At 33.5% G+C, this 27,372-nt stretch overlaps 4 protein-coding genes across 5 annotated transcripts; 3 read left to right on the top strand and 1 right to left on the bottom strand.

The window, feature by feature from the left end:
• The first annotated feature begins 859 nt into the window (after nucleotides 1–859).
• Nucleotides 860–2,612, top strand: LOC107930387 (berberine bridge enzyme-like 8). Its single transcript, XM_016862039.2, has one exon. The coding sequence runs from the start codon at nucleotides 860–862 to the stop codon at nucleotides 2,450–2,452; it is 1,593 nt and encodes a 530-aa protein (XP_016717528.2). The 3' UTR covers nucleotides 2,453–2,612.
• A 147-nt stretch (nucleotides 2,613–2,759) lies between these two features.
• LOC107930388 (protein NSP-INTERACTING KINASE 3) lies at nucleotides 2,760–4,643 on the top strand. Its single transcript, XM_016862040.2, has 2 exons — nucleotides 2,760–4,052; nucleotides 4,133–4,643. Exons 1-2 carry the CDS (start codon nucleotides 2,828–2,830, stop codon nucleotides 4,423–4,425), a joined length of 1,518 nt encoding a protein of 505 aa, XP_016717529.1. The 5' UTR covers nucleotides 2,760–2,827; the 3' UTR covers nucleotides 4,426–4,643.
• A 58-nt stretch (nucleotides 4,644–4,701) lies between these two features.
• Nucleotides 4,702–8,601, bottom strand: LOC107930389 (alpha N-terminal protein methyltransferase 1). 2 transcript variants are annotated; one of them, XM_016862041.2, is made up of 9 exons: nucleotides 8,062–8,407; nucleotides 7,818–7,962; nucleotides 6,942–6,995; nucleotides 6,654–6,712; nucleotides 6,308–6,427; nucleotides 5,772–5,873; nucleotides 5,596–5,650; nucleotides 5,228–5,325; nucleotides 4,702–5,070 (listed from the first exon to the last, which is right to left on the bottom strand). In XM_016862041.2, exons 1-9 carry the CDS (start codon nucleotides 8,314–8,316, stop codon nucleotides 4,945–4,947), a joined length of 1,014 nt encoding a protein of 337 aa, XP_016717530.2. In that variant the 5' UTR covers nucleotides 8,317–8,407; the 3' UTR covers nucleotides 4,702–4,944. The 2 variants fall into 2 exon arrangements, with proteins under 2 accessions (XP_016717530.2, XP_016717531.2); XM_016862042.2 differs by lacking the exon at nucleotides 6,942–6,995 and having other exon boundaries at nucleotides 8,062–8,601.
• Nucleotides 8,602–13,858: 5,257 nt separating this feature from the next.
• Nucleotides 13,859–16,587, top strand: LOC107930347 (probable WRKY transcription factor 14). The gene is made up of 3 exons (XM_016861975.2): nucleotides 13,859–14,631; nucleotides 15,163–15,303; nucleotides 16,202–16,587. The coding sequence occupies exons 1-3, from the start codon at nucleotides 14,057–14,059 to the stop codon at nucleotides 16,365–16,367; spliced, it is 882 nt and encodes a 293-aa protein (XP_016717464.2). The 5' UTR covers nucleotides 13,859–14,056; the 3' UTR covers nucleotides 16,368–16,587.
• Nucleotides 16,588–27,372: the final 10,785 nt, after the last annotated feature.

Raw genomic sequence — 27,372 nt, 5'->3', positions numbered from 1 at the left:
GTTAATGACAATGAACGAATTGAACCAAAAAACACGTGGATACATGGGTCATGAGTGACCATTTTCTAACTTTTTATAGTTGGTAACAAAAAAAGAAAGTTAAACATAATCGAGTATAATTAGAAGGACCAAAGCCATAATTTGACAAAAAAAACCATTTCTTCAAGCCAAATAAACCCGAAGGGTAAGCTACACCCAAGGTCACTAACTATTAGTAAGTTTACGTTTTGGTCACTCAACTTCAAAATGTTACGAAATGGTTACTAAGCTATTTAAAAGTTTTCATTTAAGTAGTTGAACTATTCAAAAGTTTTTAGTTAAGTCATTAGACTACTATAGTGTTTTTTCTTTAAATAACAATTCAACAATCAGTACGGTGGATCAGTACATATTAACGAGTAGGAGAACATATCTTAGATCCAATTTAATCTGACGGTCAGTGTTAGAGATCAGAAAAGAAACTTGTTTGGATTTTGATTTATAGATTCATAACGTTTAAAGTTGTTTTATAAAAAAACTAAATTGTAGAAGATAATAGAAAGGTGAGCTTTCGATTGGTATAAGTAGTGCAAACAAAGAAGACCATACAACAACAATTTTATCAGCTTAGTGACTTAAATGAAAATTTTCCAATAGTTCAGTGACTAACTTTTTTAAGTTCATTGACTAAAACGTAAACTTATTAATAGTTTAGTGGCCTAGGTGTAGTTTACCCAAACCCAAATTAAAGGTTGTCTTGCCTGTCTAAGTTTCAAGGTTGCTTCCCTTGTAAATTACAGAAGGTTCCTTATAGTTGTATGTAAATGCCCGAAAAGAAATTGGGTTTTCTTCAATTTTCTCTGAAAACTCGAAAATTTTGATGGGTTTTCAGTCACTTGTCATCATCTTTCTACTTTGTATTTCAATGGCGAACTCAGATCATCTTAAGCAAAACAAAACCATCCTTCAATGCCTTACCGATCATTCCATAGCTTCCCCTTCGATCTCTTCAGTTACCTTCTTCCCCACCGATCCTTCTTTCACATCCACTTTGCAATCATACACTAGAAACCTCAGGTTCACCTCCACCACTACCCCTAAACCTCTGTTCATCGTGGTTCCTTCCCACGTCTCTCACATTCAAGCTTCCATCATTTGCTGCAAAACCCATGGTTTAGAAATGAGGATCCGTAGTGGTGGACACGATTACGATGGTCTTTCGTATGTATCTAAAGCCCCATTCATGATCCTTGACTTGTTTAACCTTCGATCTGTGATTGTCGACAATGGAACAGCTTGGGTTGAATCAGGTGCTACTTTGGGTGAACTTTTTTATGCCATTAGTCAAAAAAGTAAAATTCATGGTTTCCCTGCTGGTGTTTGTCCTACAGTGGGTGTTGGTGGTCATTTTAGTGGTGGTGGTTATGGCAACATGATGAGGAAATTTGGGTTATCTGTTGATAATGTTATTGATGCAAAGCTTGTTGATGTTAACGGCAATGTTTTAGATCGAGAATCAATGGGGGAAGACTTGTTTTGGGCTATTAAAGGAGGTGGCGGAGCTAGCTTTGGTATCATCATTTCATGGAAAATCAAGTTAGTTTCTGTACCTGAAATTGTTACTGTTTTTAAAATTGAAAAAACTTTAGAACAAGGTGTAACTGGTATTGTTCATAAATGGCAATACATAGCTGATAAAATAGATCCAAACTTGTTCATTAGAGTTGTTTTATTACCTGTGAATAAAAAACATTTGCAGTCCATTAAAGCTAAGTTCATTGGATTGTTTCTTGGGAATGGTCAAGAACTGAGTTCATTAATGAATGAAGCATTCCCTGAATTGGGTTTATCATTTGACCAATGTATTGAAATGAGTTGGATTGAATCAATCTTGTTTTGGTCTAATTATCCTAAAGGAACATCCTTGGATGCGTTGCTTGATAGACAACCTCAACAAGAAAAGTACTTGAAAAAGAAATCAGATTATGTGCAAGAACCAATTTCAAAGGAGAATCTTGAAGGGATTTGGAACAAAATGATTGAACTTAAAAGACCTGCGTTGACTTTGAATCCTTATGGTGGGAAAATGAGTGAGATTTCGGAGTTCGAAACCCCATTTCCTCATCGAGCAGGGAACATATACAAAATCCAATACTCGGTGACTTGGAAAGACGATGGTGTCGAGGCTTCTGGTCGTAGTTTAGATCAGATTAGGAAGCTTTATGATTATATGACTCCATATGTATCAAAATCTCCAAGGAGTTCATATCTGAATTACAGAGATGTGGATATAGGGATTAATGAAAATGGCAATGCAAGCTACTCAGAGGGTGTTATATGGGGAAGAAAGTATTTTAAAGGGAATTTTGAGAGATTGGTGCAAGTGAAAAGTAAGGTAGATCCTGGTAACTTTTTTAGATATGAACAAAGTATTCCATGTCTTGGATCTTGGAAGAGTATAACGGCAGAATAAAAGCTTTTTTAGGTATATGAACCTCATTATTTCTATCTAATCTTTGTTTATTTGTAGACTTAATATCTAAAACTATATGTTGTATTGTTTGGTTCTACATATATATATATAAGGGGTGACCTCCCTTGCCATGTGTGAAGGCTGGAGTCCATTGAATAAATGTTTATTAGTATTTTCTGATTTAAAAAACTCAATCCGATGATTAACATTATTAGCATTTTTCATCAAAACTCAAAAGCCATATCTCTTAGCCCACTCTAACAACAAAAAAACCAACTTGTAATTAACTACCATAAACCGTTCCAAAATTTGCCAACACTTAAAACTCCATTTCGACATCTAACCTTAACAAAAAAAACAAAAAAAGTTCAGGCCATGGCTTCCATACTCATTACATGTCTTCTTCTCATGTTCATCGCTTACTTTGAACCAACATTACCCGCAACAGTCATAGAAGACCTTGCAAATTTACACCCACCCTCCAATTTCAACACCACCATCGTTTCAAACTGTTTAAAAAACCCATCTCTAAGGTACTGTGGTTCATCTCCTATGGACCTTGATGCCATCTTTAAGTTCACCATTGTGGCTAGTCACCTATGTAATGAGTCGAAGAATCCCAACTGTGTCGAATCGTTCCCTAAAATCAATCTTCGAAACCGTCCTAAGATCACCCCACTTTACTTATCCTTCACTTTTTTTTGGAAATACTGCCCCATTACTATACTTTCCATTGATCTTTCTAATAATTCTCTAAAGGGTACTTTCCCTATTGATGTTTTGTTTTGTACACAAATCCATGTTCTTGATTTGAGCCATAATGGACTTTCAGGGGATGTCCCAATCCAAAGGTTGTCCTGTGTCACTAATCTTACCATTCTTAATCTTTCGTATAATCATTTCTCGGAGATTAAGATATCAGATTCTTGGTTCTTCAGACGGTTTAACTCTTCATGTTTTTTTAACTCTGGGATCTTACCGAGTCATGGGAGGTATAAGATAAAGACTGTGATGTTATTGCTTGGGTTTCCCTTGGTTGTTGTATTCACGGTGGGTGGCTTGTGGTGGTTGTGTTTTCGAAGGCCAGATTTCTTACCGAGAGTGCTTCAGAACAAGCGTAAGTTCACAACCGTAATGTTGAAAGCGGCCACCAACGGATTCTCGAAGAAGAATATGGTTGGAAAAGGAGATGGTTTCGTTATGTATAGAGGGATCTTAAGGGACGGAACTCAAGTGAGGATCGAAATCTATTCGAATAATAGGGGAAACCATAGGGAGTATGTTGAGGAATGCAAAGTTTTGGTTCAGTTGCGCCATAGGAACTTGGTGAAAGTTTATGGCTGGTGTAGTAATCGGAACATAAGGGCCCTTGTCACTGAATGGATCGGCCGAGTGAGTATTGAGACGTGGTTGTCAGAATCAGCTCCGTGCTGGGAACATAGGTACAAAGTATTGGTGGGAGTTCTGAAAGCAATGTGTTATCTTCAAGAACAATGGCCTGAGATTGGTTGTGATATAAAAACAAGCAGCCTTTTGCTACATGAAAATGGAGACCCTTTGATTGCAAGGTTTAGGATCGGCGAAAACAGCACCTCAAACAGTAAGTTTTTTCGGTGTTATTTGTTCAACCCTCTGAATTTCAAGTTTAATCTGAGTATGTTAACTTCTTTTGTGTATCAGAAATTCACAGGTTTGGGATTTTGGTGCTGGAGATGATGACGGACCAAACACTGCAGGAAGAATTCAAAGGGGACGAAACAGGGTTCGTTGAGTATGTTAAAATGCTGTACCCTAGAAAGTTGCAGAAGGTGATTGATGAGAGGATGAAACTGACAGAGAATACATTTGATGAAACCAGACAGACAATATGTATTGGATTAACATGTGCAGATCATCAAACATGTCAGCAACTTAGCATCGGTCAGATTTATAACATGATCATCAAAGTCCACCCTCGTACTAACACATATTAAAGATACAAATGTCAGTAAAAGTATCAAGGAGGTCATGTATAAATTAGATTGTATTTTGCCTCCACTATTCAAAAATTAGTTTTACTATTAAAAAATTATCCTTATACATCAACATAAGATCCAGATATTCCATCAGCCACATTAATTTTTAACAAAAATGACCAATTTGATCTTTGATTTAACATATAGAGACTAATTTGCCCATTTTTAGAGTAGAGGAGACAAAATACAATTTGACTCCGAATAGAGGTCTCCATGATCATTTTACCAAATATGTCAACAAAATAAACTCTTTACTTTGTTCATGTATGATCATTTATCCTACACTTAATTTAACATGATTTTCATCCATGCCCTCTTTTGTCTTATCATCAACTGTAGGTAAATATATGATCATTCAAAGCATATGAGCAAAATTTGTCAACCTAAGGAACTATTTAAGATAAAACCGATAGTCATTTGGTCAGAAGGTATGTACTCGAGAACTAAGCATTTAGAACACAAGAAGTTCGAAACAAATTATTTAATGATGCCGGGTCTGTTGGCTTGCACCTTAGATCGGGTCTTATGAACTTTCTTCGGGACTTCAGTTGTTAAAGCATACATCTTTACAGCAAACAATTCCTCAGGAAGTCCCTTCTGGTCCTGTTTTCAAGAATAATAAACAATTAAATATCAGCTAGAACTAAGCCCCATGAAGCAACAATTGTTTATTTTAGAAAAAATTAATGGATTATTCAGTTTAAAAGGCATTATAATTTATCAACTGTTATTAAGTGCTCAATGTGTAAAAAGAAGGAACCTTCATTTTATACAGGTGCAATCCACATTGACGAAATAGGTCCTTGAAGTATAAATCGGATCTTGTGATGCTTCGGTCTTCGTTATCCAAAACAAATCCTGCAAATGAGTAACAATAGCTAAGTGAAATTAACTTATGACATTTTTTCATACAACAATAATTTTTTATTCAAGGGAAGACACAGATGAATACGAAATTAACCAGTAGTTACCAAGAAACCAACTTTATGAAAATTTTACAGCAGAAAATCAAAACATAAGAAAGTTTGAGGATTGCATAAAACAAATACTTGAGCATTTCTCAAGAAAGAGGAGGAAGGGAGGGGGGCAATCAAACATACTAGGAAAAACAAGTAATAAATACAATACCGTTTCTTGCAATGTTCTCTTTCAAGATAAAGAATCCACCAGGTTTAAGGCCTACCTGGAATAAACATATTAATCAGCGTATCAAATTAAATTACAAAAATACAATCTTTCAACTGATATAGTCTTTCCATGCACTTCTACATGTAAGTTTTGTCTCAAGAAGAAGATTGATTCACCTTTGCTCTCTTAAAAAATGAGATAAAGTCATCATCTGTGAGATGACCAATGCACCACTGAATCCAAATAACATTGTACCTTCCAGCTTCAGGAGTGAACTCCTAAAATGATCAAATACAAAAATATACATAAAGAAAATAGAACCGACTATCAAATTTCTCATTTATTGGCAAAAATTAACAGCAAGAAGCAGAAGCATAACAATAAGACAAGCACAGCATCAACTTGCATGAACAATGCACATTATCATAGGTAGTCTAATCATCTAGGTTTCATATTACGCTCTATAATACATGACTGAAGCCTGGTTTATACCCATATTTGAAATGTTAATATTCAACTTTATATGCTTTCCTAGTTTATACCCAAACAGCATTCCTGATTGAGGTGTCTGCTACATGGTTGACATCCATAAATTTGGGATAAGTGAAATGTTGGAAATACATAGATTACATGGACTTAACCATAGTTATGAATATTTCAACGCATCAACAAGCATGTAGCTATGTGTGAATATTGTCTTGAAATACATTACTTGAAGCGGGACACAGTAGAAATTAGTCGCCTTGTGCACGTCAGAGGCAACAAAATGTTCCTGAGACAAATTTTCACGGGCAGCATCCAAGAAATGTGACACTGGCTCAAGAAGATCAACCTGGAATATAGTACAAGGTAAAGGGTCAGGAAGCATAGCTATCATTTCATTTCAAGAAAGAAAAATACAAAATTTTAGCATGTTATACATAGAAGTCCAAAATTTCTTTAAAATACTGCAGAAAACTTCTTTAGATAACCATGAAGCATAAACATATTAACTGCAGCGACTGTAAATGTCAGGGAATACTGAAAATACAGTATTAGAAAGAGAAAAATGAACTCACCTCATTAAAATATCTTATGAGTAGATTCTTGGTTATCCTCCCTATGCCAGAACCACAATCTGCAGTATTTTATTTATCATAGAAAGTAAGAGCTCAAAATGTCAAATAATTTGTGATTGCCAATTAGAATTAAAATCATCAATAATAAATCAAATATCTAAGAGATCAATACCCCAGAAATATTTTAATTAAGCTTTAGAACATCATTTGCAGGTATTAGTACGGCTCACACGGAGAGACTTAAAACTAAAGGCTAGTAACTAAGCTTTAGAATACCCTACTGCTTACTTTCAGAAATAATCTCTCCTAAGCATTCCCCGCGCATGATTGTAGTCAACTGCCCTGGTATAGACCAACAACTCACAAAAATTCATGCCATCTCCCTCTTTAAGCAATTGTATATCCACAAACTCAATGTCGAAGAATCAATCTCATTGTGATAATAAACCGTTTGAAGACCATAACAAACTTCTTTTCCTTTAGAGGGTAAAAGTTCCAAAAAGTTAGCAAGACAAAGCTGCTTTATTGTGAAAATAAATTTTTCAACCGCAACAAAGAAATTTAATTTCCTCCAATCAGCCTCAAAATTGGATCGTTTGTGCCTTGCCCCTACTCTCCACGTAAGTATACAAACATAAGAGATAGAGGGAACTCTCAGCAAGCTTCTTGCCAAATCTAAAAGGAAAAAATAATGCTTAAATATGTATTTTAAGCAAAATAGCATGTCACAAAGCTTCTTCAAGTTACTAAACCTAATTCTCAGTCAAAATAAAGCATTCCAGATAAAATGAAAATTCACAAAGCTAGCCATGTTTCTTGCACTAAACTAAGGCTCTTTTACGTATTTTCTTCTCCTTTACTCCTTTTAAGGGGGAGCAATATGGGACATAAGTTTCATGGTTGTGTTGGTTGTGTTCTCAACTCTCAAGTCATCTTGGTTTCTGGTTTCAGCCACTATTGGCAGATATTGAACACAACATTTCATCCAACATGCACCATCCCCATCCATGTTTTCCCATTAATTCATAGTATAAGGTCTTCCACCTATGGCTAAATTCTATGACACAAAGAATCTCATTAGCAACTTTGCACTTGCACAATTAATGGCACATAATAAAAGAGTAAAGTTCATAAATGCAAGCAGAGAAAGAAAGAGAAGTGTACCAAGGGCAACAAGGTGCTGATTTCTTCCACCATCACCAAATCTTTCATGCAAAAGGGAATTGAGAAAAGCTTCACTACCTTTAATATCAGCATCATTTACTTGCCCAAATCCACCCAATACTCCATCCACAGACGCCTCCACACCCTTCTCTTACAACAACAAAACAAAACCAAGTATTCAATCAGCTTGGTAGAGCCATCATAGAAAAAACATTAAAGACCCAAAGTTAAAAATTCGACTTACTTCCCAATAAGCAACGCCTTCACGGTACCATTGAATCTTCTTAGGATCATCACCTTCATCTCCGATTTGTTCCCTCCACATCTCTTGTGCGTTTTTGAATTCTCTGCCGTCGGAGTCGGAGCCAGCTGCCTCCATTGCGGTTAACCTCGCCTTGGTAATGGTCCTCTTCACACTGTTGCGTAGGTATGGTGGTGGCGATTGTGTTATTATGGGATACTGTTGGGAAACAGCTTTGGGTATGGGCCGAATCCACATAGCTATGCCTCGTGTTGTTATAGCGCTTGTAGTTTTAGATAAAAGGATCTTTTTCTGAGTGAGTTTACGGTACTAGGAGGGCTATGGGCAATGATGAACCGGACCCGTCAGTTGAATCTCGATTTTTTATTTTTTATTATTTTTTAATAATTATTTTATTGGATCAGTTAAACCAGTTGAATTAGAGGTTGAACGAAGAAGAATTTGCTTCGAAGAAAAATGAATCAAAAACCATAACAAAATGATACTTCAAGTACCAAATTGGGTTAAAAAAAATTAGCTACTAAGGCTAAATTGTGAAGTAAGCCATTGATTTATAATAACGTGTTAGCAATTTGGATACACATGTTAAAAAATAGCCCTCTAAAATTTTATTAACATTGTCTTTTTTTTACACTCAAATTTACATGTTTTAAATTTGCTCCACATCAGATTTGAACTGAAATCTAACATCTACATTGACGAAATAATTGAATTGGTGTAATACATGTACTTTAAAGAATAGACTAGTGTTATGGGGTTAAACTTTTCGTCTGGTATTCCGTATGGCCTTAGGTGGTTTATTTGATTCAAATACACCTAAGAAAGCTCGAAAGAATAGAATAGTCACAAAAAAAGCAACGTTCGAAAAGTGTTTGAGTAAATACTCTCAACTACTATTCACTACTAAAGAATGGGATATAACCGATACACATAAATGAGAGGGAGGCTCTTTATTTGTAGTTGAAGTCCCCCCAAATCTAGTGGTACAACTAGTTTTACATCGAATTGAAGTGGATCAATTGAGCTCCATTTATTAGATTGATCTCCGTAGAACGTTCTTTGTGCAATAGTCACGAACTTTAAATCGCGACTCGTAACACTAGAACACTTCAAAATTCACAAACCAATTTAAAATTGGACCCCATGAAACTAGATTGGTTGGATTTAAGGTAGGGCCATCTACGAGCCCAAAGACGCATTCCGTGTCTAAGAGAAGTATATTTTCAAAAGTACTATATACTAAAATAAACGGTAGTCGATGGTAAACTAGCCCAAAATTCGTAACTTTCAACCTCCTTATCGGCCTTCAATATACGTGACAAATTTGCATGAGACTAGGAGACGAATAAATTAACCCTTGCAAGATTTATCCAATCCCTTCATATCTTGAGGTATTGAGCATAAGAATAATCCCTTCATATATATTATTAAAGTATATGTTGATCTATTTATTGAATGAATATTGGTGTTTCATGGTGTAAGGGTAGGTGACCCAGGATGGCTTAAGTTATACCGTTTGTCAGCCTCTAACAAGGGTTGGACCATTTAAATCATAATCATAGGATAAGAAAAATGTTATTGCTTCACATGGCAAGATGAGGATGGTGGTGGGCTGGATTGGGAACACAATAAAATATTAACTTATGTGTTGAATAGTCATAATAAGAAAATTGGTTTAATTCCAATTTTAGTCCTTTATTATGTTGAAACTTGTGATTTAATCATTAAGTCCAAATTGTTAACAACATTAAATTGATTATGTAGGTTTTTTTTTACTGGTACTCAATCACATGGTCAAGGTCATTGTTTTTACATACTATCGAATGCTTATGATTGATTTTTTTAAAAAAATTCATATCATCGCTCTAACATCAACGACTAACGTCATTATCAATTTAAATCTACTCGTTATAAATACAGAAAACATAATTATGTCAATTTAAAATATAAGAATTAAAACTGAAAATATTATTATTATTATTATTATTATTATTATTAAACAACTAGGGTTTTTGCAATTTGTTTTGAGAGGAAGGGAAGTATCAAAGGGCCACCAACAAAATCTGAGTCAATCATCAATCAATCAATCGATAAAATTGATCTTAAAAATATACTATTTTTTGGTACTTAAATTATTATTTATATTTCATTTTATTTTTATTGTATTTTTTAAGTAAAATGAGATAACTAAAATTCTACATTAAAATCTAATTGAAAGGAGAGCCATTTGGGTGTATTTTATAAATAAAAAAATAAAGATTATTTTACAATTTAATGGTAGCATCATAATCATGTGGAGAATTTATTACACTAAGATTTCTGAGCTTAATTTATTACAATAAATAAATCCAAATTATTCTCTTTTCCTTATCATTGGTCCTCCATAGCTTCCAGCTTCATCTTTCGAGGACAACCAACTTCTTTTTTATATTTATTAAATTCATAATTAAACAATTTCGTATTTGAATGAGTCCAACAACTAGGCTAATGCAGAGCCAAAAAAACAAAACAGGTTGACGATTAGACATAGAGAGAGAGAAATAATGTGATGGCAACTTGGCACAGTAGATTCTGAAAATGTCTCTTCAAACATAAGAGGGTGCGGTGATTCCTTGAATCATTATTGCCGCTTTGAAAGAAAAAAAATTACTTCAATTCAGTTCATCAATTTAAAAAAAAACATAAATCTTGTTTTTTTTCTTCTTAAGGTAGATAAGTCAATTTTGGACAAAATATGTAAAAATGTATCTAGTTGAGCGCGCTTTCGACTGACATGTCAAGAAAAACTCGTTCAACTAGACACGCTTTTACACTCTCTCTACAAAATCGATCTATTTCCTTAAATCTTAGAAAAAAATAACTTATTTGATCGATTAAAGAAAATCGCCATATGTTACTTATTTAGCCTACATTCTTGTAGTGGTTTTTCTTTTTTTTCATTTGTGGACAATTGAGGATCTGACAGAAGAGTGATACACATTATGATAATTTTGGATGTTAATTGATTGAAGTTACAGTCAAGAGTCTCCTTTCATATTCATGATTAAAGTTGGTGGTTTGTTTGGTAAATTTTATTTTAAACTGGTTTAGATTTAATTTTCGAAAACTAAATAATTCTCTTTTTATTAATCTTATCATAAATTAATTTATAATTTGATCAATTATAAGGGGCTAGAAATATAATTTTTCATTTTGAGTAACTAAGCTTTTACCCACCCTTATTGTATTCACCCTTTCCTATACACGACTTTTTTAGGTTATTATTGTATACGACATTTTAACTTGATTCACTTGCACTCTTTATTCAACCAATGAAATATAGTGACCAATATAAAATATATAGTCTATTCTTTAAGCAAAAATTAAACCATTGGTGGAATTAGCATTTTCTTTCAAAAATTGCTATCAATACATCGATACATTAATACCATATCTAAAAACAAATCATTATAAATTTATAACGTGGGGTGTGCCTCACATTTATCATATAATTTGTAGGCACTTATCGAAGGCAGATGCAATCAGCCACAAAGAGGGGCGACGTCGCGACGATTTCTCCAATTAAGCAACCGCGTTTTGACAGCTCAACAAGACTCCTTTTTATAGTCAAACTTTGATCACTCTAGGGATATTTTAGTATGATTAGAACTTTAATTTTAGCCTATTTAAAGGGGTGATGGTATCCCTGTTTTGACAGACCAATTAAGATGTGACAAAATATAGTCGCAGGATAAGTTTTAGAGAGTTTCGTGATAACTATAGAGAGAATTTTGTATTTAGGTTTATTTTCTCCATATTGTATTCTCATTTGTTTATTCATCTAATGAAAAGTTTAAACCTCCTTTGCCCATGGTTTTTTATCCTCTTAATTGAGGGTTTTCTACTTAAATTTTGTGTCATTGATCCTCTTTTTTTATTTATTCGGGTCGGTCCCAACACATAATAAGATGAAAAATATTAATTATTTTATTCAACTAAATTTAAAAAAGGGTTTATTTTGATTAAAAAAATTAGGAGCTTAGCATATAACTTTAGTGAAGATTGAAATGAAACCCCAAAAATCTCAAGAAATAAAAAGAAACCCTACATTCAGACCAAAACCAAAGTATGTTATCATTTGACCTTCATCTAAACCATTCAATTCTACTGGTACAAAAAAACAGTGAAACCTTAATCATCTTTTTTTTTCCCTTCAAAACCTTAATTATTAGTATGTAATTATTGGGAAAGCTGGCGTCTTTACAAGCTATTATAAACTTGTCTAATTTTTATATATTGACAAAAGGGTCTAGGTTTTTTAGTAGAAATGGTGGAAATTAGAAAGTGGGTTGCAATAACAGTTTTAGTGGGAAATAAAGTGGATTCCTCAATATCACTGACTCATAAAACTTGAGCATTATCACCACCACAAACTAACATACATACATGCATACATATACATCGAGGTGAGTGGGGAGGATGTTCGTAATTATATATAGTATATTTTTTGAAGAATATTTATATATAAAAATAATGCGATTTACATGCTTTAATAATAAAGCAATAATTTGATAATGTTGATGGGAGAGAGGGATGTGTTGTCGACAAAAGTAATGAAATTATATCTACCAATCATATATTATATTATAAATGTATCGAAAATATATGAATGTTTTATATATTTTATTTAATTTATATAAATGAATTTGTTCTTCATATCATGTGATATTTATTATACTTTGAAAATTAGAAAAAAAAAGGAAAAATTTTGGATAAATTAACTTGAGTTTATTTATTTATTTTTTATACGATCAAAAATGCAAAAAAAATATGAAAAAGGATTAAATTGAAATATTTAAGATGTTTTAACAATTTTACTTGTCTCATTCGTATGGAATAATAAGGTATTTATGGAAGTTTGGTGTATAAGAAGGATCCAAATGGCCGGTCCGCCGACAAATGCGGCAACTTGTCGCCTCTAATTTTTGCTTTCCCCATCACTATCTTCGGCTAAACCCGAACCCGAAAATAATAACACCTTCTACCCCTTTCAAGATTATAATTGAATAAAATGTAATGATATTTTATGCAACAATTAACAAAATGATGGCATAATAAAAGAATTTACGTTAAATTACAAATACAAATACAAATCTAAGTGAAAATAATTTTAACAAAGACCCCTAAATTGTGGGGTTTAAGCTAATTTAAAATATAATTTGTGTGAGTTAAATTCGAGAATCAAGATTTCAAGGTATCAACCTTTATTAATATTGCGAAGATTTCATTGGTTCTGACGTTTAATTACATTTTCATCGACGTGATAACATTATCGATAGTACATCAAATTTATAGGGAATAGGTTCTTATTTAAACAATGTCTAAAACTACTCATAGCTCCTCCTCAATCTATAAATAGGAGAATAGCGCTTTAGCACACTCGAACCCACATGCTCCTATATTGATAATAATGCACATGTCAATCGAATTAATACTCAATCAACAACGGATTCTGGATTTTAAGATAAAATTTATAAAAATAAAAAAATTAATCATTTAAGTTATATTAATAATATTTTATAGAAATTATAAATAAAAATAATCAAATAAAACCATAAAATTGTCATTTTCTTTTATTATATTTTAATCTCAAACAAAAAAAAATTGGGTATTATTATTTGTTTTTTATTCTCTTCATATCTTCTTTTTAACTTGCTTCCGTGTAAAAAAAAAAAGTAGCTTTGTATATGAAAAGTCAGCGACTCTCTCTCTCTCTCTCCTCCCCCCCCCCCGGCCCCAAACAGGAACAAAAAACCATTGTTTCTTTGATTTCTTGCTTCATAATAACCAAAACCCATCACTGTTTTCACTTCAAAAATAAAAAATATTGAGACAAATTTGCATGTTTTCTACGTATTTGAGCTTATTTTGGTGCAAATTGAAGCATAGAGAAGAGCTAAAAATGGTGGAATATTGAGTTTCTTTGCATAGCGTGAGCATGTTCTTTGGGTTAGAAATGGAGAACTATCAAGGTGATTTAAACGATATAGTTCGAGCTTCAGCAGAACCAGCTCATTTTTCCGATATGGTTCCTCAACTTTCAAGCTGGCAACAAGAATTCCCTTCTTCCGATCCGTTGAGTTTTTCATCGTCGGCCATGGAAGATGATTATAGTACGAACACTTTCGGTGACCCTTTTTCCGCCATTAGAGACCCGCTTCTTCTTCTTCAAGAGCTCAACGTTGTGGGAACTGGTTCGAGTTCAACTTACTTTAATAACAGCCCTAATTCAACTAACGATCATCATCACATGGGTGGTTTCGACGATATGACGAGCCCTTGCAACATTTTTTCTCGGATTCAGATCTCTCATAGCTCTAATCCACTACCACCGTGTGATCCGCCGCGGATGGCTGCTGCTTCCACTGGTCTTGGTGGACATAAGGCGCCTGCTGTGTTCCCAAGCGACATGGTTAATGCAAAAAGTTGCTTGATTGATAACACCGCCGCCGCCGCCTCAGTCCCAGTGCAGATCTCATCTCCGCGGAATCTGGGTATCAAGAGAAGGTTAGGGTAATAATATTTAATCCCCTAATTAACTAAATATAAACCACTTGTTTTTATACTTTACTTCACTTCTTTTCTCTCATTAATTAACACCCATGATGCATGAATTTGGGGTTTCTTTCATAAACTCGTATAGAGGATTAGGGTTTATATGCTTATTAATCAGAAATTAACATATATATAGCTGACAGGCTTTGAATCAAACCAGAAAAGGTATGTGTATATATATATGTGTACGTATGTATATCTGTATTGGGTGTGGCAATAACATCGGAAAACTTAGTTTTCATGTATAGCAATGATACATGTCTTCAGATAAATATAATGTAGAATCGATCGGTTTCTACTTCTTTTAAGGGAAATATATCCATAATATATATCTTATAACCCTGCCCCAAACCATACAGCTCAAATAAACAGACAATAATCTTGCTCTTCGAAGAGATAGTTAACTAGGAACCATGTTGCTTCATTTGTCTTGTTGTTTAACAATTTACATTTTGTTGGTCCAACATGATTATATACATATATATGCAGAAAGAGCCAGGGAAAGAAGGTGGTATGTATTCCAGCACCAGCAGCTGCAAATAGCCGGTCTAGTGGAGAAGTAGTTCCCTCCGATCTGTGGGCATGGAGAAAATACGGCCAGAAACCTATCAAAGGTTCTCCTTATCCCAGGTAATACCTACTAGAATTCAAGTGTAAGTATCGAGTACGAGTATATTTTCAATATGAACAAAGGGTTTTTGAAGGGACATAGGATATGACCTATGTTTAAAGATAGGTTGAATCCGTTGTATTTCAAGCAAAATGAAGAGCAGAGCAGTGTAGTATTGCAATATTTTAAACATTCACTGATTCTAGGTGAAAATATAAGGGAGGCTTCTTTATTATGTGTTAAATTGTATTTTTTATTTTGTCATTTCTACTTAAAAATTATTAAATTAATCCTTATACATTAGATTAAAGAGCAGATTGGTCATTTTTGTTAAAATTTTCATTGCTTTCTACCTATTAAAAACTGTCATGGCAACAAAATAATCAAATAGTGACATGTAACATGTTACGTGTAACTTATGCTAACGTACATGAACTAGTTTTTAACAATATAGAAATGAATAGAATTTTCAACAGAATGACCAATTTACTCTTTGATCTAGCGTACAAGAACTAACTTGCCCAACTTTTGAATAGAGTGAGCAAAATGCAATTTGACTCTCAGTACAAAGGCCATCATTATATTTTGACCCCAAAACTACTTTATTTGGAAACCTAAATCTTTGAGCAAACATGCATACTATAAGAAATCATGTTTTGTTCAATGATAAAACATATTACACTCAAAACTCGAGTTTATTAAGAATAATAGCTACAAATTTAAAAAAAAATCATAAATAGTAAAAACATATGCTTAATATATTTTGTCAATAATGCTCTAAGTTAATCTTTTAGCTTGTCATCTAGTACTACATTTAGACTTATATTTTATGTTTATATGCATTTGGAATCAACTTACAACATGAGTGTGCACAAGATGCAATTCATTCAAGTAATCTTCTGTATGTACTACTCTCAGGGGATACTACAGGTGCAGTAGTTCCAAAGGCTGCTCGGCGAGGAAACAAGTCGAACGAAGCCGAACCGATCCGAACATGCTGGTTATAACCTACACATCCGAACACAATCATCCATGGCCAACCCAAAGAAACGCCCTTGCTGGTTCAACAAGGTCTCAACCATGAAAACCCAATGCTAATAACACCGGTTCCAAGCTGGGTTCACCGAGTGATTCTGAGCCCCAAAAGACAACCAAAGAGACCATTAAAGTGTTAACATTAATGGAAGACAATTAATAATGTTGCCATTAACATTAATGGGAGACAATCAATAATGACAACCACCAACTTTGGAAAAGTGGCAAGGGATAATTTTTTTGGTCCTTGAGATAATGGGCTATTTATTGTTTGGTCCTTGAACCTCAACTATAAATAGGCCTTCTCATTTCTCATTTCAATTCATCCCAACCAATCTTTCTCTCTTAGTTTTCTCTCTTCTCCCATTTGAGAATTCTTAAGGAATTCTATTTGTTTGTAATATTTTGGAGATAGTAAAGTTATCATCTAGTTTTAGTAGCCCGAGGACGTAGGTATAATTTACCGAACCTCGTTAAAACTCTTGTGTTCTTTTTGTCCTATTTTTCTTTCAATATTTGAGGGTATAATAGTAGTATTTAATTGTGCTATTAAATTACGTTAGAAGGAATATTCTGACTAAGGAAAGAATTGGTATTTAAGAGATCCTTGTAATCCACCTCTCTTCCCTGGGAATTGAACTTTGTGTGATTTTTTAGTACAATAATTTACACGCTTCCGACCCTATTGGAACTACAAGTGGTATCAAGAGTCGAAGGTTAATCGTAGTATGCTCTGTGGTTGTAGTTTAAACTGATCTTCCACATCAGAAAATATTTCCTTAGGTATATTGAAAGATTATGGAGAAAACGGTCGGTGTAGGAGCTTCAACATCGTCCATGTGGACAAGACCGACAATTGCAAATGCAAGATTGGCCGTGGAGATCTTTGATGGCACGGGCCATTTTGGTATGTGGCAAAGTGAGGTTCTAGATGCCCTTTTTCAGCAGGGTCTAGACATTGCCATTGATGAAGAGAAACTAGATGATGTATAGGAGAAAGATTGGAAGGCGATCAATCGGTTGGCATGTGGCACAATTCGATCATGCCTTTCTCGAGAGCAGAGGTATGCTTTTTCAAAGGAGACTTCTGCAAATAAGTTGTGGGTGGCACTTGAAGAAAAATTTTTGAAGAAAAACAGTCAAAATAAGCTCCACTTGAAGAAAAGACTGTTTCGCTTCATATACGTCCCAAGTACCACAATGAATGATCACATCACCAAATTTAATCAGCTAGTCACTGATTTGTTGAATATGGATAAGACATTCAAAGATGAAGATTTGGCTTTGATGCTGTTGGGGTCACTTCCTAAGGAGTTTGAGTTCCTAGAAACTACTCTACTTCATGGCAGGAGTGATATATCTCTGAGCAAAGTCTGTGCGGCGTTATACAGTTATGAACAGAGAAAGAAGGACAAACAGAAAAACTCAATCAGAGATACAGAAGCTTTAGTAGTCCAAGGTCGTTCATACACTCGGAAGAAAACTCAAAAGGGGAGATCAAAGTCAAAGTCCAGACTAGGGAAAGATGAATGTGCTTTTGTCATGAGAAAGGCCACTGGAAGAAAAATTGTCCAAAGCTGAAGAATAAGGGAAAAGCTGTTGTAGATGCTTGTGTTGCTAAGCATGATACTAGTGACTCTGAACTATCACTAGTTGCATCATCATCGTCGTTCCATTCAGATGAGTGGATATTGGATTCGGGTTGTACCTATCATATGTCCCCTAACCGGGAGTGGTTCTCTGATTTAGTAGAACTAAATGGAGGAGTTGTTTATATGGGCAATGACAATGCTTGTAAAACTGTTGGGATAGGTTCAATCCAATTAAAGAATCAAGATGGATCAACCAGAGTTCTGACTGATGTTCGGTACGTGCCCAGTTTGAAGAAAAATCTCATCTCATTGGGAGCCTTGGAATCCAATGGTTCAGTTGTTACTATGAGAGATGGGATTTTGAAAGTGACATCTGGTGCACTTGTGATATTGAAGGGCATCAGGAAAAATAACTTGTATTACTACCAAGGTAGTACAGTTATTGGAGCAGTCGCTACAGCTTCCGGTAACAAAGAATTGGACTCAATGCAGTTGTGGCATATGAAGTTGGGACATGCCAGCGAAAAATCCTTGCAAATTCTGGAAAAGCAAGGATTGTTGAAAGGTGCAAAGGCTTGCAAATTAAAATTTTGCGAGCATTGTGTTCTGGGAAAGCAAAAGAGAGTGAACTTCGGTACTGCTATCCATAATACAAAAGGTATTTTGGAATATGTTCACTCAGATGTGTGGGGCCTTCCAAGACACCTTCATTGGGAGGAAAACACTACTTTGTTACTTTTGTTGATGACTTTTCCAGAAGAGTTTGGGTGTATACCATGAGAACTAAGGATGAAGTGCTTAGAGTTTTTCTTAAATGGAAAACTATGATCGAAAACCAGACTGGCAAGAAAATCAAGCGGCTTAGGACGGACAATGGAGGGGAATATAAAAGTGATCTGTTCTTCGATGTGTGCCAAGAGTATGGTATTGTTCGACACTTCACAGTTAGGGATACACCACAGCAGAATAGATTGGCAGAGCGTATGAATCGAACATTGCTGGAGAAAGTTCGATGTATGTTGTCCAATGCTGGGTTGGGCAAGCAATTTTGGGCTGAGGCTGTGACATATGCTGGCCATCTTGTTAATCGTTTGCCATCATCTGCATTAGAAAGAAAAACTCCTATGGAGGTATGGTCTGGAAAACCGGCTATAGATTATGATTCCTTACATGTGTTTGGATCCACTGCATATTACCATGTGAAGGAGTCAAAGTTAGATCCGAGGGCAAAGAAAGCTCTCCTTATGGGAATCACTTCTGGAGTGAAGGGATTTCGTCTTTGGTGCTTAAGCACAAAGAAAATGATCTGTAGCAGAGATGTTACCTTTGATGAATCTGCCACATTGAAAAAGGTAGCAGATAAATAAATTCAGACGAGCAATACTCCACAGCAGGTGGAGTGTACTCCAAAACAGGTGGAGTTTGAGCAGATGGGGATTTGCCCAGTTAATAAGTCTAATTCTCCAGCCACAATGGAGGAATTAGAGGTTGAAGAGGTTCTGACCCAAGAACCACTAAGTACACCAGAACCAGTTGCAGTTGCAAGGCCACGGAGAGAAATTCGTAAACCTGCTCGATTTACTGATATGGTGGCCTACGCCCTTCCCGTTGTTGATGATATTCCTATCACTTATCAAGAAGCAATGCAAAGCTTAGAAAGTGATAAATGGAAAAACGCCATGGATGAAGAAATGCAGTCTCACCGGAAGAACAATACTTGGAAGTTGGCACAATTACCGAAAGGTAAAAGGGCAATCGGATGCAAGTGGGTATTCGCAAAGAAAGATGGATCTCCTAGCAAGAAGGATATTCGCTACAAGGCAAGATTGGTAGCTAAAGGCTACGCTCAGAAGGAGGAAATTGACTACAATGATGTATTTTCCCCTGTTGTGAAGCATTCCTCCATTAGAATTTTGTTGGCCTTGGTAGCACAGTTGAATTTAGAGCTAGCTCAACTTGATGTTAAGACGGCTTTCTTGTATGGTGAGTTAGAAGAGGAGATCTATATGACTCAGCCCGAAGGATACACAGATGCTGGTGGTAGAAATTGGGTTTGTAAGCTTAACAAATCGCTATATGGATTGAAGCAATCCCCGAGGCAGTGGTACAAGCGATTTGATAGCTTTATGAGAAGGCAGAAGTACACAAGAAGCAAATATGACAATTGTGTGTATTTGCAGAAGCTGCATGACGGATCTTTCATTTATCTACTCTTGTATGTTGATGATATGTTAATCGCTTCGAAGAGCCAAAAAGAGATAGATAAGCTGAAGGCTTAGTTGAATCAAGAGTTCGAGATGAAAGATCTAGGTGAGGCTAAGAAGATTCTCGGCATGGAGATAAGTAGAGATAGACAGAGAGGCAAGCTTTGTTTGAATCAGAAGCAATATCTGAAAAAGGTATTACAATGTTTTGGTGTAAATGAAAACAAAAAACATGTAAGTACCCCACTTGTTTCTCATTTGAAACTTAGTGCTCAATTATCTCCGAAAACTGAAGAAGAAAGAGAATATATGGCAAAAGTCCCATATGCTAATGCAGTTGGGAGTTTGATGTATGCGATAGTGTGTACGCGGCCTGACATTTCACAAGTTGTTGGAGTTGTGAGCAGGTATATGCATGATCCTGGAAAAGGACATTGGCAAGCTGTGAAATGGATTCTACGGTATCTTCGAAAAACCGTAGATGTTGGTTTAATTTTTGAACAGGATGAAGCACTTGGTCAGTTTGTAGTTGGATATGTTGATTCCGACTTTGCTGGTGATTTAGATAAACGTCGTTCAACTACGGGGTATCTGTTTACTCTTGCGAAAGCCCCAGTGAGTTGGAAGTCTACCTTACAGTCTACAGTAGCTGTGTCTACTACAGAGGCAGAATATATGGCAGTTACAGAAGCTGTTAAGGAGGCTATTTGGCTTAATGGATTGTTGAAAGACTTAGGAGTTGTTCAAAGTCACATAAGTTTATATTGTGACAGTCAGAGCGCTATTCATTTAGCGAAAAATCAAGTCTATCATTCAAGAACCAAGCATATCGACGTAAGATATCACTTTGTGCGGGAAGTCTTTGAAAAAGGAAAAATTCTACTTCAGAAGATTCCGACAGCAGATAATCCCGCAAATATGATGACCAAGGTGGTAACAACAATCAAGTTTAATCATTGTTTGAACTTGATTAACATCCTGAGAATTTGAGCACCTTCAGGTGTATGGCGCTCGAGAGCGCATTTGTAGGCACTACAAAAGATAGCTTTATCGAATTTGGGGAGTTGAAGGAAGTGTGTGAAGATGTGATTATCCTAATCAAATCTTCAAGGTGGAGATTGTTAACATTGATGGAAGATAATTAATAATGGTTGCCATTAACATTAATGGGAGACAATCAATAATGACAACCACCAACTTTGGAAAAGTGGCAAGGGATAATTTTTTTTGGTCCTTGAGATAATGGGCTATTTATTGTTTGGTCCTTGAACCTCAACTATAAATAGGCCTTCTCATTTCTCATTTCAATTCATCCCAACCAATCTTTCTCTCTTAGTTTTCTCTCTTCTCCCATTTGAGAATTCTTAAGGAATTCTATTTGTTTGTAATATTTTGGAGATAGTAAAGTTATCATCTGGTTTTAGTAGCCCGAGGACGTAGGTATAATTTACCGAACCTCGTTAAAACTCTTGTGTTCTTTTTGTCCTATTTTTTTTTCAATATTTGAGGATATAATAGTAGTATTTAATTGTGCTATTAAATTGCGTTAGAAGGAATATTCTGACTAAGGAAAGACTTGGTATTTAAGAGATCCTTGTGATCCACCTCTCTTCCCTGGGAATTGAACTTTGTGTGATTTTTTAGTATAATAATTTACACGCTTCCGACCCTATTGGAACTACATAAAGAAGAGACAGAAATGGACGACATGGCAAAGCAACAGCTTGACATAGACGAAGCAACAACGGTAGAAACACAGCAACAACAACATGATCAAGATTTCTTTGCTGATTTAGATGAAATATTGTTTGATCAACAAAAAGAAAACAAACCCATGGATCCATTTACTTTATTTGATTACAACAATGCTTCTTTTTGAAAAGAGAAGCCATTGATATGAAGATTTGAAGAGTGGGGTAATCTGTAAATAAACAAAACCTTATATAAAACCATGTTTATGGTATGTTGTTATTTACCAGAATAGTGTCAGAAAAAGATTAAAGGAGTGCCATTGGATTGGGAAGCAAGAGAAATTGAGTTTCCCACATTCATTCCTTTTGGAATATATATTGATGGATGGGACACAAAGCTGAGGAACAGAAGATTACAACAGTGTTAAAAACAAGTACGTCCATCAGACATGACTCGGTGATAACTCGGTGATAAAAAAAGAAAAAGAAAAGAGAAAGTGATTTATTGAGATGGGACTTGCCCTTTGCCGGTCCTTTCTAATGAACAAATTATTTAACCTTTCATCTTTTTTTCCTCCATGTGAGTCACTGTTCTTCAATACCCAGATTTTTTTCCTTTTTTTTTTCTTTTGAATTTGCTTGGATGCGAAGAAATTAAATAAATAAATAAGAAATCAATAGAAAAGAAAAAGAAAAGTTTGACTTTTCTTCTCAACCCTTTTTTCCTCTCTAGGGATGTGCAAAGGAGATAGTTTGAAGCTTTGGGATCCTTCAACTTGTGTCTAATTTTTCTCTCTTTTAGCTTAATGTGATATTTTTATTTGACAAAAATTATATTTTTGATATCAGAATATAACAATGTTAGCTCTTTGATGTTTAATTCAAGTTTTAGAGTTAATTTGATGAAAATTCATAACTCTAAAGCAAAAATTAAACCATATCTATCGAGTTATACACAAAGCTTTTATTGTTGTTCAAATATATACATGAAATTTTAATTATGATTCAATCGTACACATTTAAATAAATAAATACATCAGTTTATTTTTATATTTAGTAAATATAATTATACGTGTATATAAATATACAAACACAAAATGATGTTATATTGATTATTATGTTAATAATTTTTAAAAATTAGATCAAATCAAAATTTCATATATAAAATTACATCAATCAAAAATATATATAAATATAAATTAAATTAAAATTCACGTATAACTTTAAAATTTATCCAACATTTTTATATTAATACACTAAATAACCAAACTACACCACTTTAATATTATTGACATGATATAAAATTATTTCAAATCCAATTCAAACCCCAATTTCCACTCTCTCCCATTCATTTTTTTCTTATTGGATTTACAAGATAAAATATTGAAATGTTGGGATCATATCTGTTTTATTAACATAATGTCTAGAACTATTCATAACTCCTCTTCAACCAAAAAATAGGAGGATAATGCGCTTCAACGCACTCAAACTTACATCTTCCTGCATTTATAACAATGCCTATGTCAATCGAGCTAAAACTCAATATTTTTTTAATATTTTATAGGGATGGAAATGTTGGGACTTTATGAATAGGAGAACCTTTTAGCCAATTAATTAAATATACAAGTATTTGTGAAATGTGGGTTTTTTTAAAACCCGTGTATTGACCTGATAGTCAGGGTGTTCACTATCCCAAATATAACCTGAATTCGAGTCGCGCTAATTACAATCCTGATGGGACTTTATATTTTTTATAATTAAAAAAATCCAATAGTGAAATGTGATTTTCAAATCTATCATTTTTAGTGAAAGTTTTGATATATTTTCAATGGAAGTCACTTCAATGGATGAAAAGAACAGTCCGAATTCGAATGGGGTAATGCAATGAGATGAGATGATAATGATATAAAATGGTGTTGTTCAAATTTTAATTAAATGCTTGTTGGTTAAAATATAGAATTTAGTTTTTTTTAATTTAATTTCTTTATTTTAAAATTTTAAAAATTGGATTCAAATATTAATATTGTTAAAATTATTTTGTTAAAATTTTCATTATAACATCATTTTTTTAATTACATTACAATCAAATTAATTTTTTTTTAATTTCAAAATGTCTCTCCAACCAATTTAACAAAAAAAATAGTGTTAATAATTGGACCTAAATTTTAAAATTTGAAAAGTAGAGGGACTAAATTTCTAGAAATAAAATTACAGGAACTAAATTCTAAATTTGTGAAGAATACAGGGACCTAATCCATATTTTAACCTCATACGTAAGTTTTGGATTTAGTGTTTATACTTTAATTCAGTTAATTTTAGTCCTTATACTTTTTGAATTTTAAGATTTCAATCTTACTCCAAACGATAGCAGTTAAATTTGTTTAGTTAAATTCTATTGTTTTAGTCTTTATACTATATATGAAGTTGTAGATTGACCACACTCTTCCAATTTTAAATTTTCAATATTGACACTAACAATAACTGTTAAATTCATTAACCTGTTTTTTTTAGAGTAATATATAGTAATAGCAACCTAACCTGGTATTACATTGTCACGATATGTTTGATGCGTAAATTTGGAAATAGATGAATTTAATAAATTTGACACCTACTGTTTATTAAATTTTAGTAATAAAATCTAACCTTGTTTTTATTAACTTTTGCTTATTACATTTTAGGGTGAATATTTATTATGATATCAAAGTCGAAGTTTTATATATTTGTGATTGTACATTGTCATCTATTGCCTAACTTATTTTTTATATTTAAATTAAAAAAATTTAAAATATTTAACTTGAATTAAAATATGAGGCGACCTTGATCAAATTTGAGATTTAATTTATATGCTTAAAAAATAAAAATATTCTTTTTACATTTACAATTTAAAAATTCTAAAGTCATTAGCATTTTTCAAACATTTGTCGGTATAACATGTTGATTAGGCTACCTTCATATGATGTGACATACAATTATAGGGACGAAGGCGAATGGGAGGATTTTAATTTTAGGTTAAATGCTTAAGAGTGTACGCTATTGAGGTTTTTTTTTGTTTAACTTCATTTTTTTGATAAAAGTCTTAAACTACTCGTAAACTTCTAACCAATCGAAGGATGATATGTGTTAACGTATCCGAATTCACATTCCCTTGATTATTGTAACGGTAACAATGTCAACCAAGGGTCCTGATGTAAAAATTGCAGTTCATTCCCCTTTAAAATCATTAAATAATACATTTATACACTTTAACTTCGAAATTTTAAATTTAGCCCGATGTCAACTGAGTTAAAATTGAACGGAGGTTTTAGTGATTACTAAAATTGATAGAAAGAGTCGTGAATGTATTTATGACAAGAGAAGAAAGCAAATGGGTTTGATGGCTGATACTATAGCTCATCATGTTGAAAAGAAACCATTTTAATATTGGAGTTGTTTGTTGATGACATTACATGCATATCTATAATTAAAACCCCACTTACCTTTATTCTCAAAGGCTTTCCAGATTTGACCATCATCTCAATTTACTATATTCACGCATGCTGACCACATGCTCTTCTTTTAATTATATCTTATAACCCTAAACCCTACATATACATCATTTAATGCTTAATTTTATGCATCATTTTGGTCAATGTTTTTTTTTAACTATTTAATTAGTTTTAAATCATCATTATTATTGAACTAATTGACACTTTGACATGGTGTGGAATCTAAAAATTTTGTACTCAAACCACTTATGGAGAACCAACAACTATAATAATCAATATAAAAATGTGGGAGATTAACTTCTTCTTTTTAAGTTTGTTTGAGTAACTATAGGAAGAATTAGAACATAATCATATTAAACCCGGACATAATAGGATCTAAAGCTCAGCCTTTGTTAACAATGTCAATGCTTCATTGATCGACAAATATCTCACAATTTCGATCTAGGATTGAAGTTAAGAAATTGTTTTAGGGGGATAAAAATGAATTTTTTTTTGAACGAGTCAAAGTGTAATTTTATCATTATATTAACTTGTGATTTTTGAGAAGCCAATGTCCCCTCCTCCATCCCTCTTTTTGTTATGAAATGTATCCGCATCGTAATAAATATGTAACAGAATGAAAAAGCAATTATAAGATCTAATAATTAAATTATTAATAAAATCGCAAAGCTAAAATCAACATGAATCGTGATCTCAACTTTGGATATAAAAAAAAACACGTAATTGTCGTTTTTATCATTTCATTCATAGTACAGAATAGGGTCCCATGAGCAACTTTTTTCTAAATCATATTTTCCTTAATCTAATCATAAGTTTTAGAAATTAAATAAAAGCCGGAAGAATTGGAATAAAGAAATTATGATTTGATGGTTGTGTTTTGTGTTAAATTATATGGTTTTGATGATCAAATTTTGAGATAAGCACAATTACATGTGTCAATGTGTTAGTGGGACCATTGGCCTTTGGTCGGTCCTATGATATTTGGACAATGACATAATTAGGTTCCTAGGATAATATGCAATATATATTTTAATTCATATATGTTGACTCTAAATCTTTTTATACATTTTTAATTAAATACTCATATTATCATTAAAGTTTTTAAATTAAGTGGTTTCATTTGTAATGATGTGTCAAAATATATGAATGGTAAAAAGGAAGGTTTTAAGTTCTTTTTTTTGGAATATTATGGGTAAATTTTAGTTTCAATCCCTCTACCTTTTAAAATATAAGAATGATTAAATTTCAATCTAGTCATCATATTTCGCTCAAATTTGAGATTTCATCTGTATACTTTAATTTTGACATAATTTGATACCTCAACTTTATAATGACATTAGTTGGTCTAAATACTTTAAGAACCGTTAGCGCCGTTAAAATTCTTTTCTAAATTCAAGTCCGTTACAATGTTATTTTTTATTACGTAGATACTAAGTTTATTTTATTTTAAGTTGAATTGAAAATGAAAAAAGAGATATTTGATCTTTATAAACTATATTATGGAAGGATTGATTTGATTCATTTAATAATAGAGGAATTTCATCGAATCCCTATATGACAGGTTCTTTCATCATTTTATGTATGCATAAGGATTATTATTTGATACATTGGCGGTGTATAATTCAACGCATTATCAACAAAGTAGATGAGAATTCATAATTAGAAAAGAAAAGGCATGGAATTAATTTTAAATTTTTTAATAATACACTAGAAATAATATTAATGCATACTCAGTGTTAACAAGCAAATCAAATGGATTTGTGCATAGAAAAAAATCACCCAAAGTGTGAGACATTGATAGACTCATAGCCCAAATCAAAACCCATTACAATTGACTGATTCAAATAATAATATTAAGCCTAATAACCGGAAAGACTTACTCATTAGTCCTTGACCCACTCCCACAAAGCCTTAAAAACAATAAAAAAACCCAAAACTCCTCCTTCGTTTTTTCCGCGAAAATGCGATATTATCTATCAATCTAAGGGTGAGTTTGGATGAGCGATACATTTACCTGCGGTTAGTGTAAAAACAACGGTGACGGTGAGAGTAAATATTATTGCGGTTAGTGTAAAAATAGTT

The sequence above is a fragment of the Gossypium hirsutum genome, chromosome D10, assembly GCF_007990345.1.
Source record: "Gossypium hirsutum isolate 1008001.06 chromosome D10, Gossypium_hirsutum_v2.1, whole genome shotgun sequence".
Classification (NCBI taxonomy): Eukaryota; Viridiplantae; Streptophyta; class Magnoliopsida; order Malvales; family Malvaceae; genus Gossypium; species Gossypium hirsutum.
Note: the sequence above shows the minus strand (reverse complement) of the source record. Positions and strands in the feature narration are given on the sequence as shown.

What these genes read in the sequence shown, in the direction of transcription:
- LOC107930387 (XM_016862039.2), top strand. Translation starts at nt 860, where the DNA reads ATGGGTTTTCAGTCACTTGTCATCATCTTTCTACTTTGTATTTCAATG.
- LOC107930388 (XM_016862040.2), top strand. Translation starts at nt 2,828, where the DNA reads ATGGCTTCCATACTCATTACATGTCTTCTTCTCATGTTCATCGCTTAC. An exon ending in CGAAAACAGCACCTCAAACA is followed by an intron (nt 4,053 to 4,132) that starts GTAAGTTTTTTC and finishes TTTGTGTATCAG; the next exon opens with AAATTCACAGGTTTGGGATT.
- LOC107930389 (XM_016862041.2), bottom strand. Translation starts at nt 8,316, where the DNA reads ATGTGGATTCGGCCCATACCCAAAGCTGTTTCCCAACAGTATCCCATA. An exon ending in AAGGCGTTGCTTATTGGGAA is followed by an intron (nt 7,963 to 8,061) that starts GTAAGTCGAATT and finishes TTGTAAGAGAAG; the next exon opens with GGTGTGGAGGCGTCTGTGGA. An exon ending in TCAGCACCTTGTTGCCCTTG is followed by an intron (nt 6,996 to 7,817) that starts GTACACTTCTCT and finishes GGTCTATACCAG; the next exon opens with GGCAGTTGACTACAATCATG.
- LOC107930347 (XM_016861975.2), top strand. Translation starts at nt 14,057, where the DNA reads ATGTTCTTTGGGTTAGAAATGGAGAACTATCAAGGTGATTTAAACGAT. An exon ending in GGTATCAAGAGAAGGTTAGG is followed by an intron (nt 14,632 to 15,162) that starts GTAATAATATTT and finishes ATATATATGCAG; the next exon opens with AAAGAGCCAGGGAAAGAAGG. An exon ending in AAAGGTTCTCCTTATCCCAG is followed by an intron (nt 15,304 to 16,201) that starts GTAATACCTACT and finishes TACTACTCTCAG; the next exon opens with GGGATACTACAGGTGCAGTA.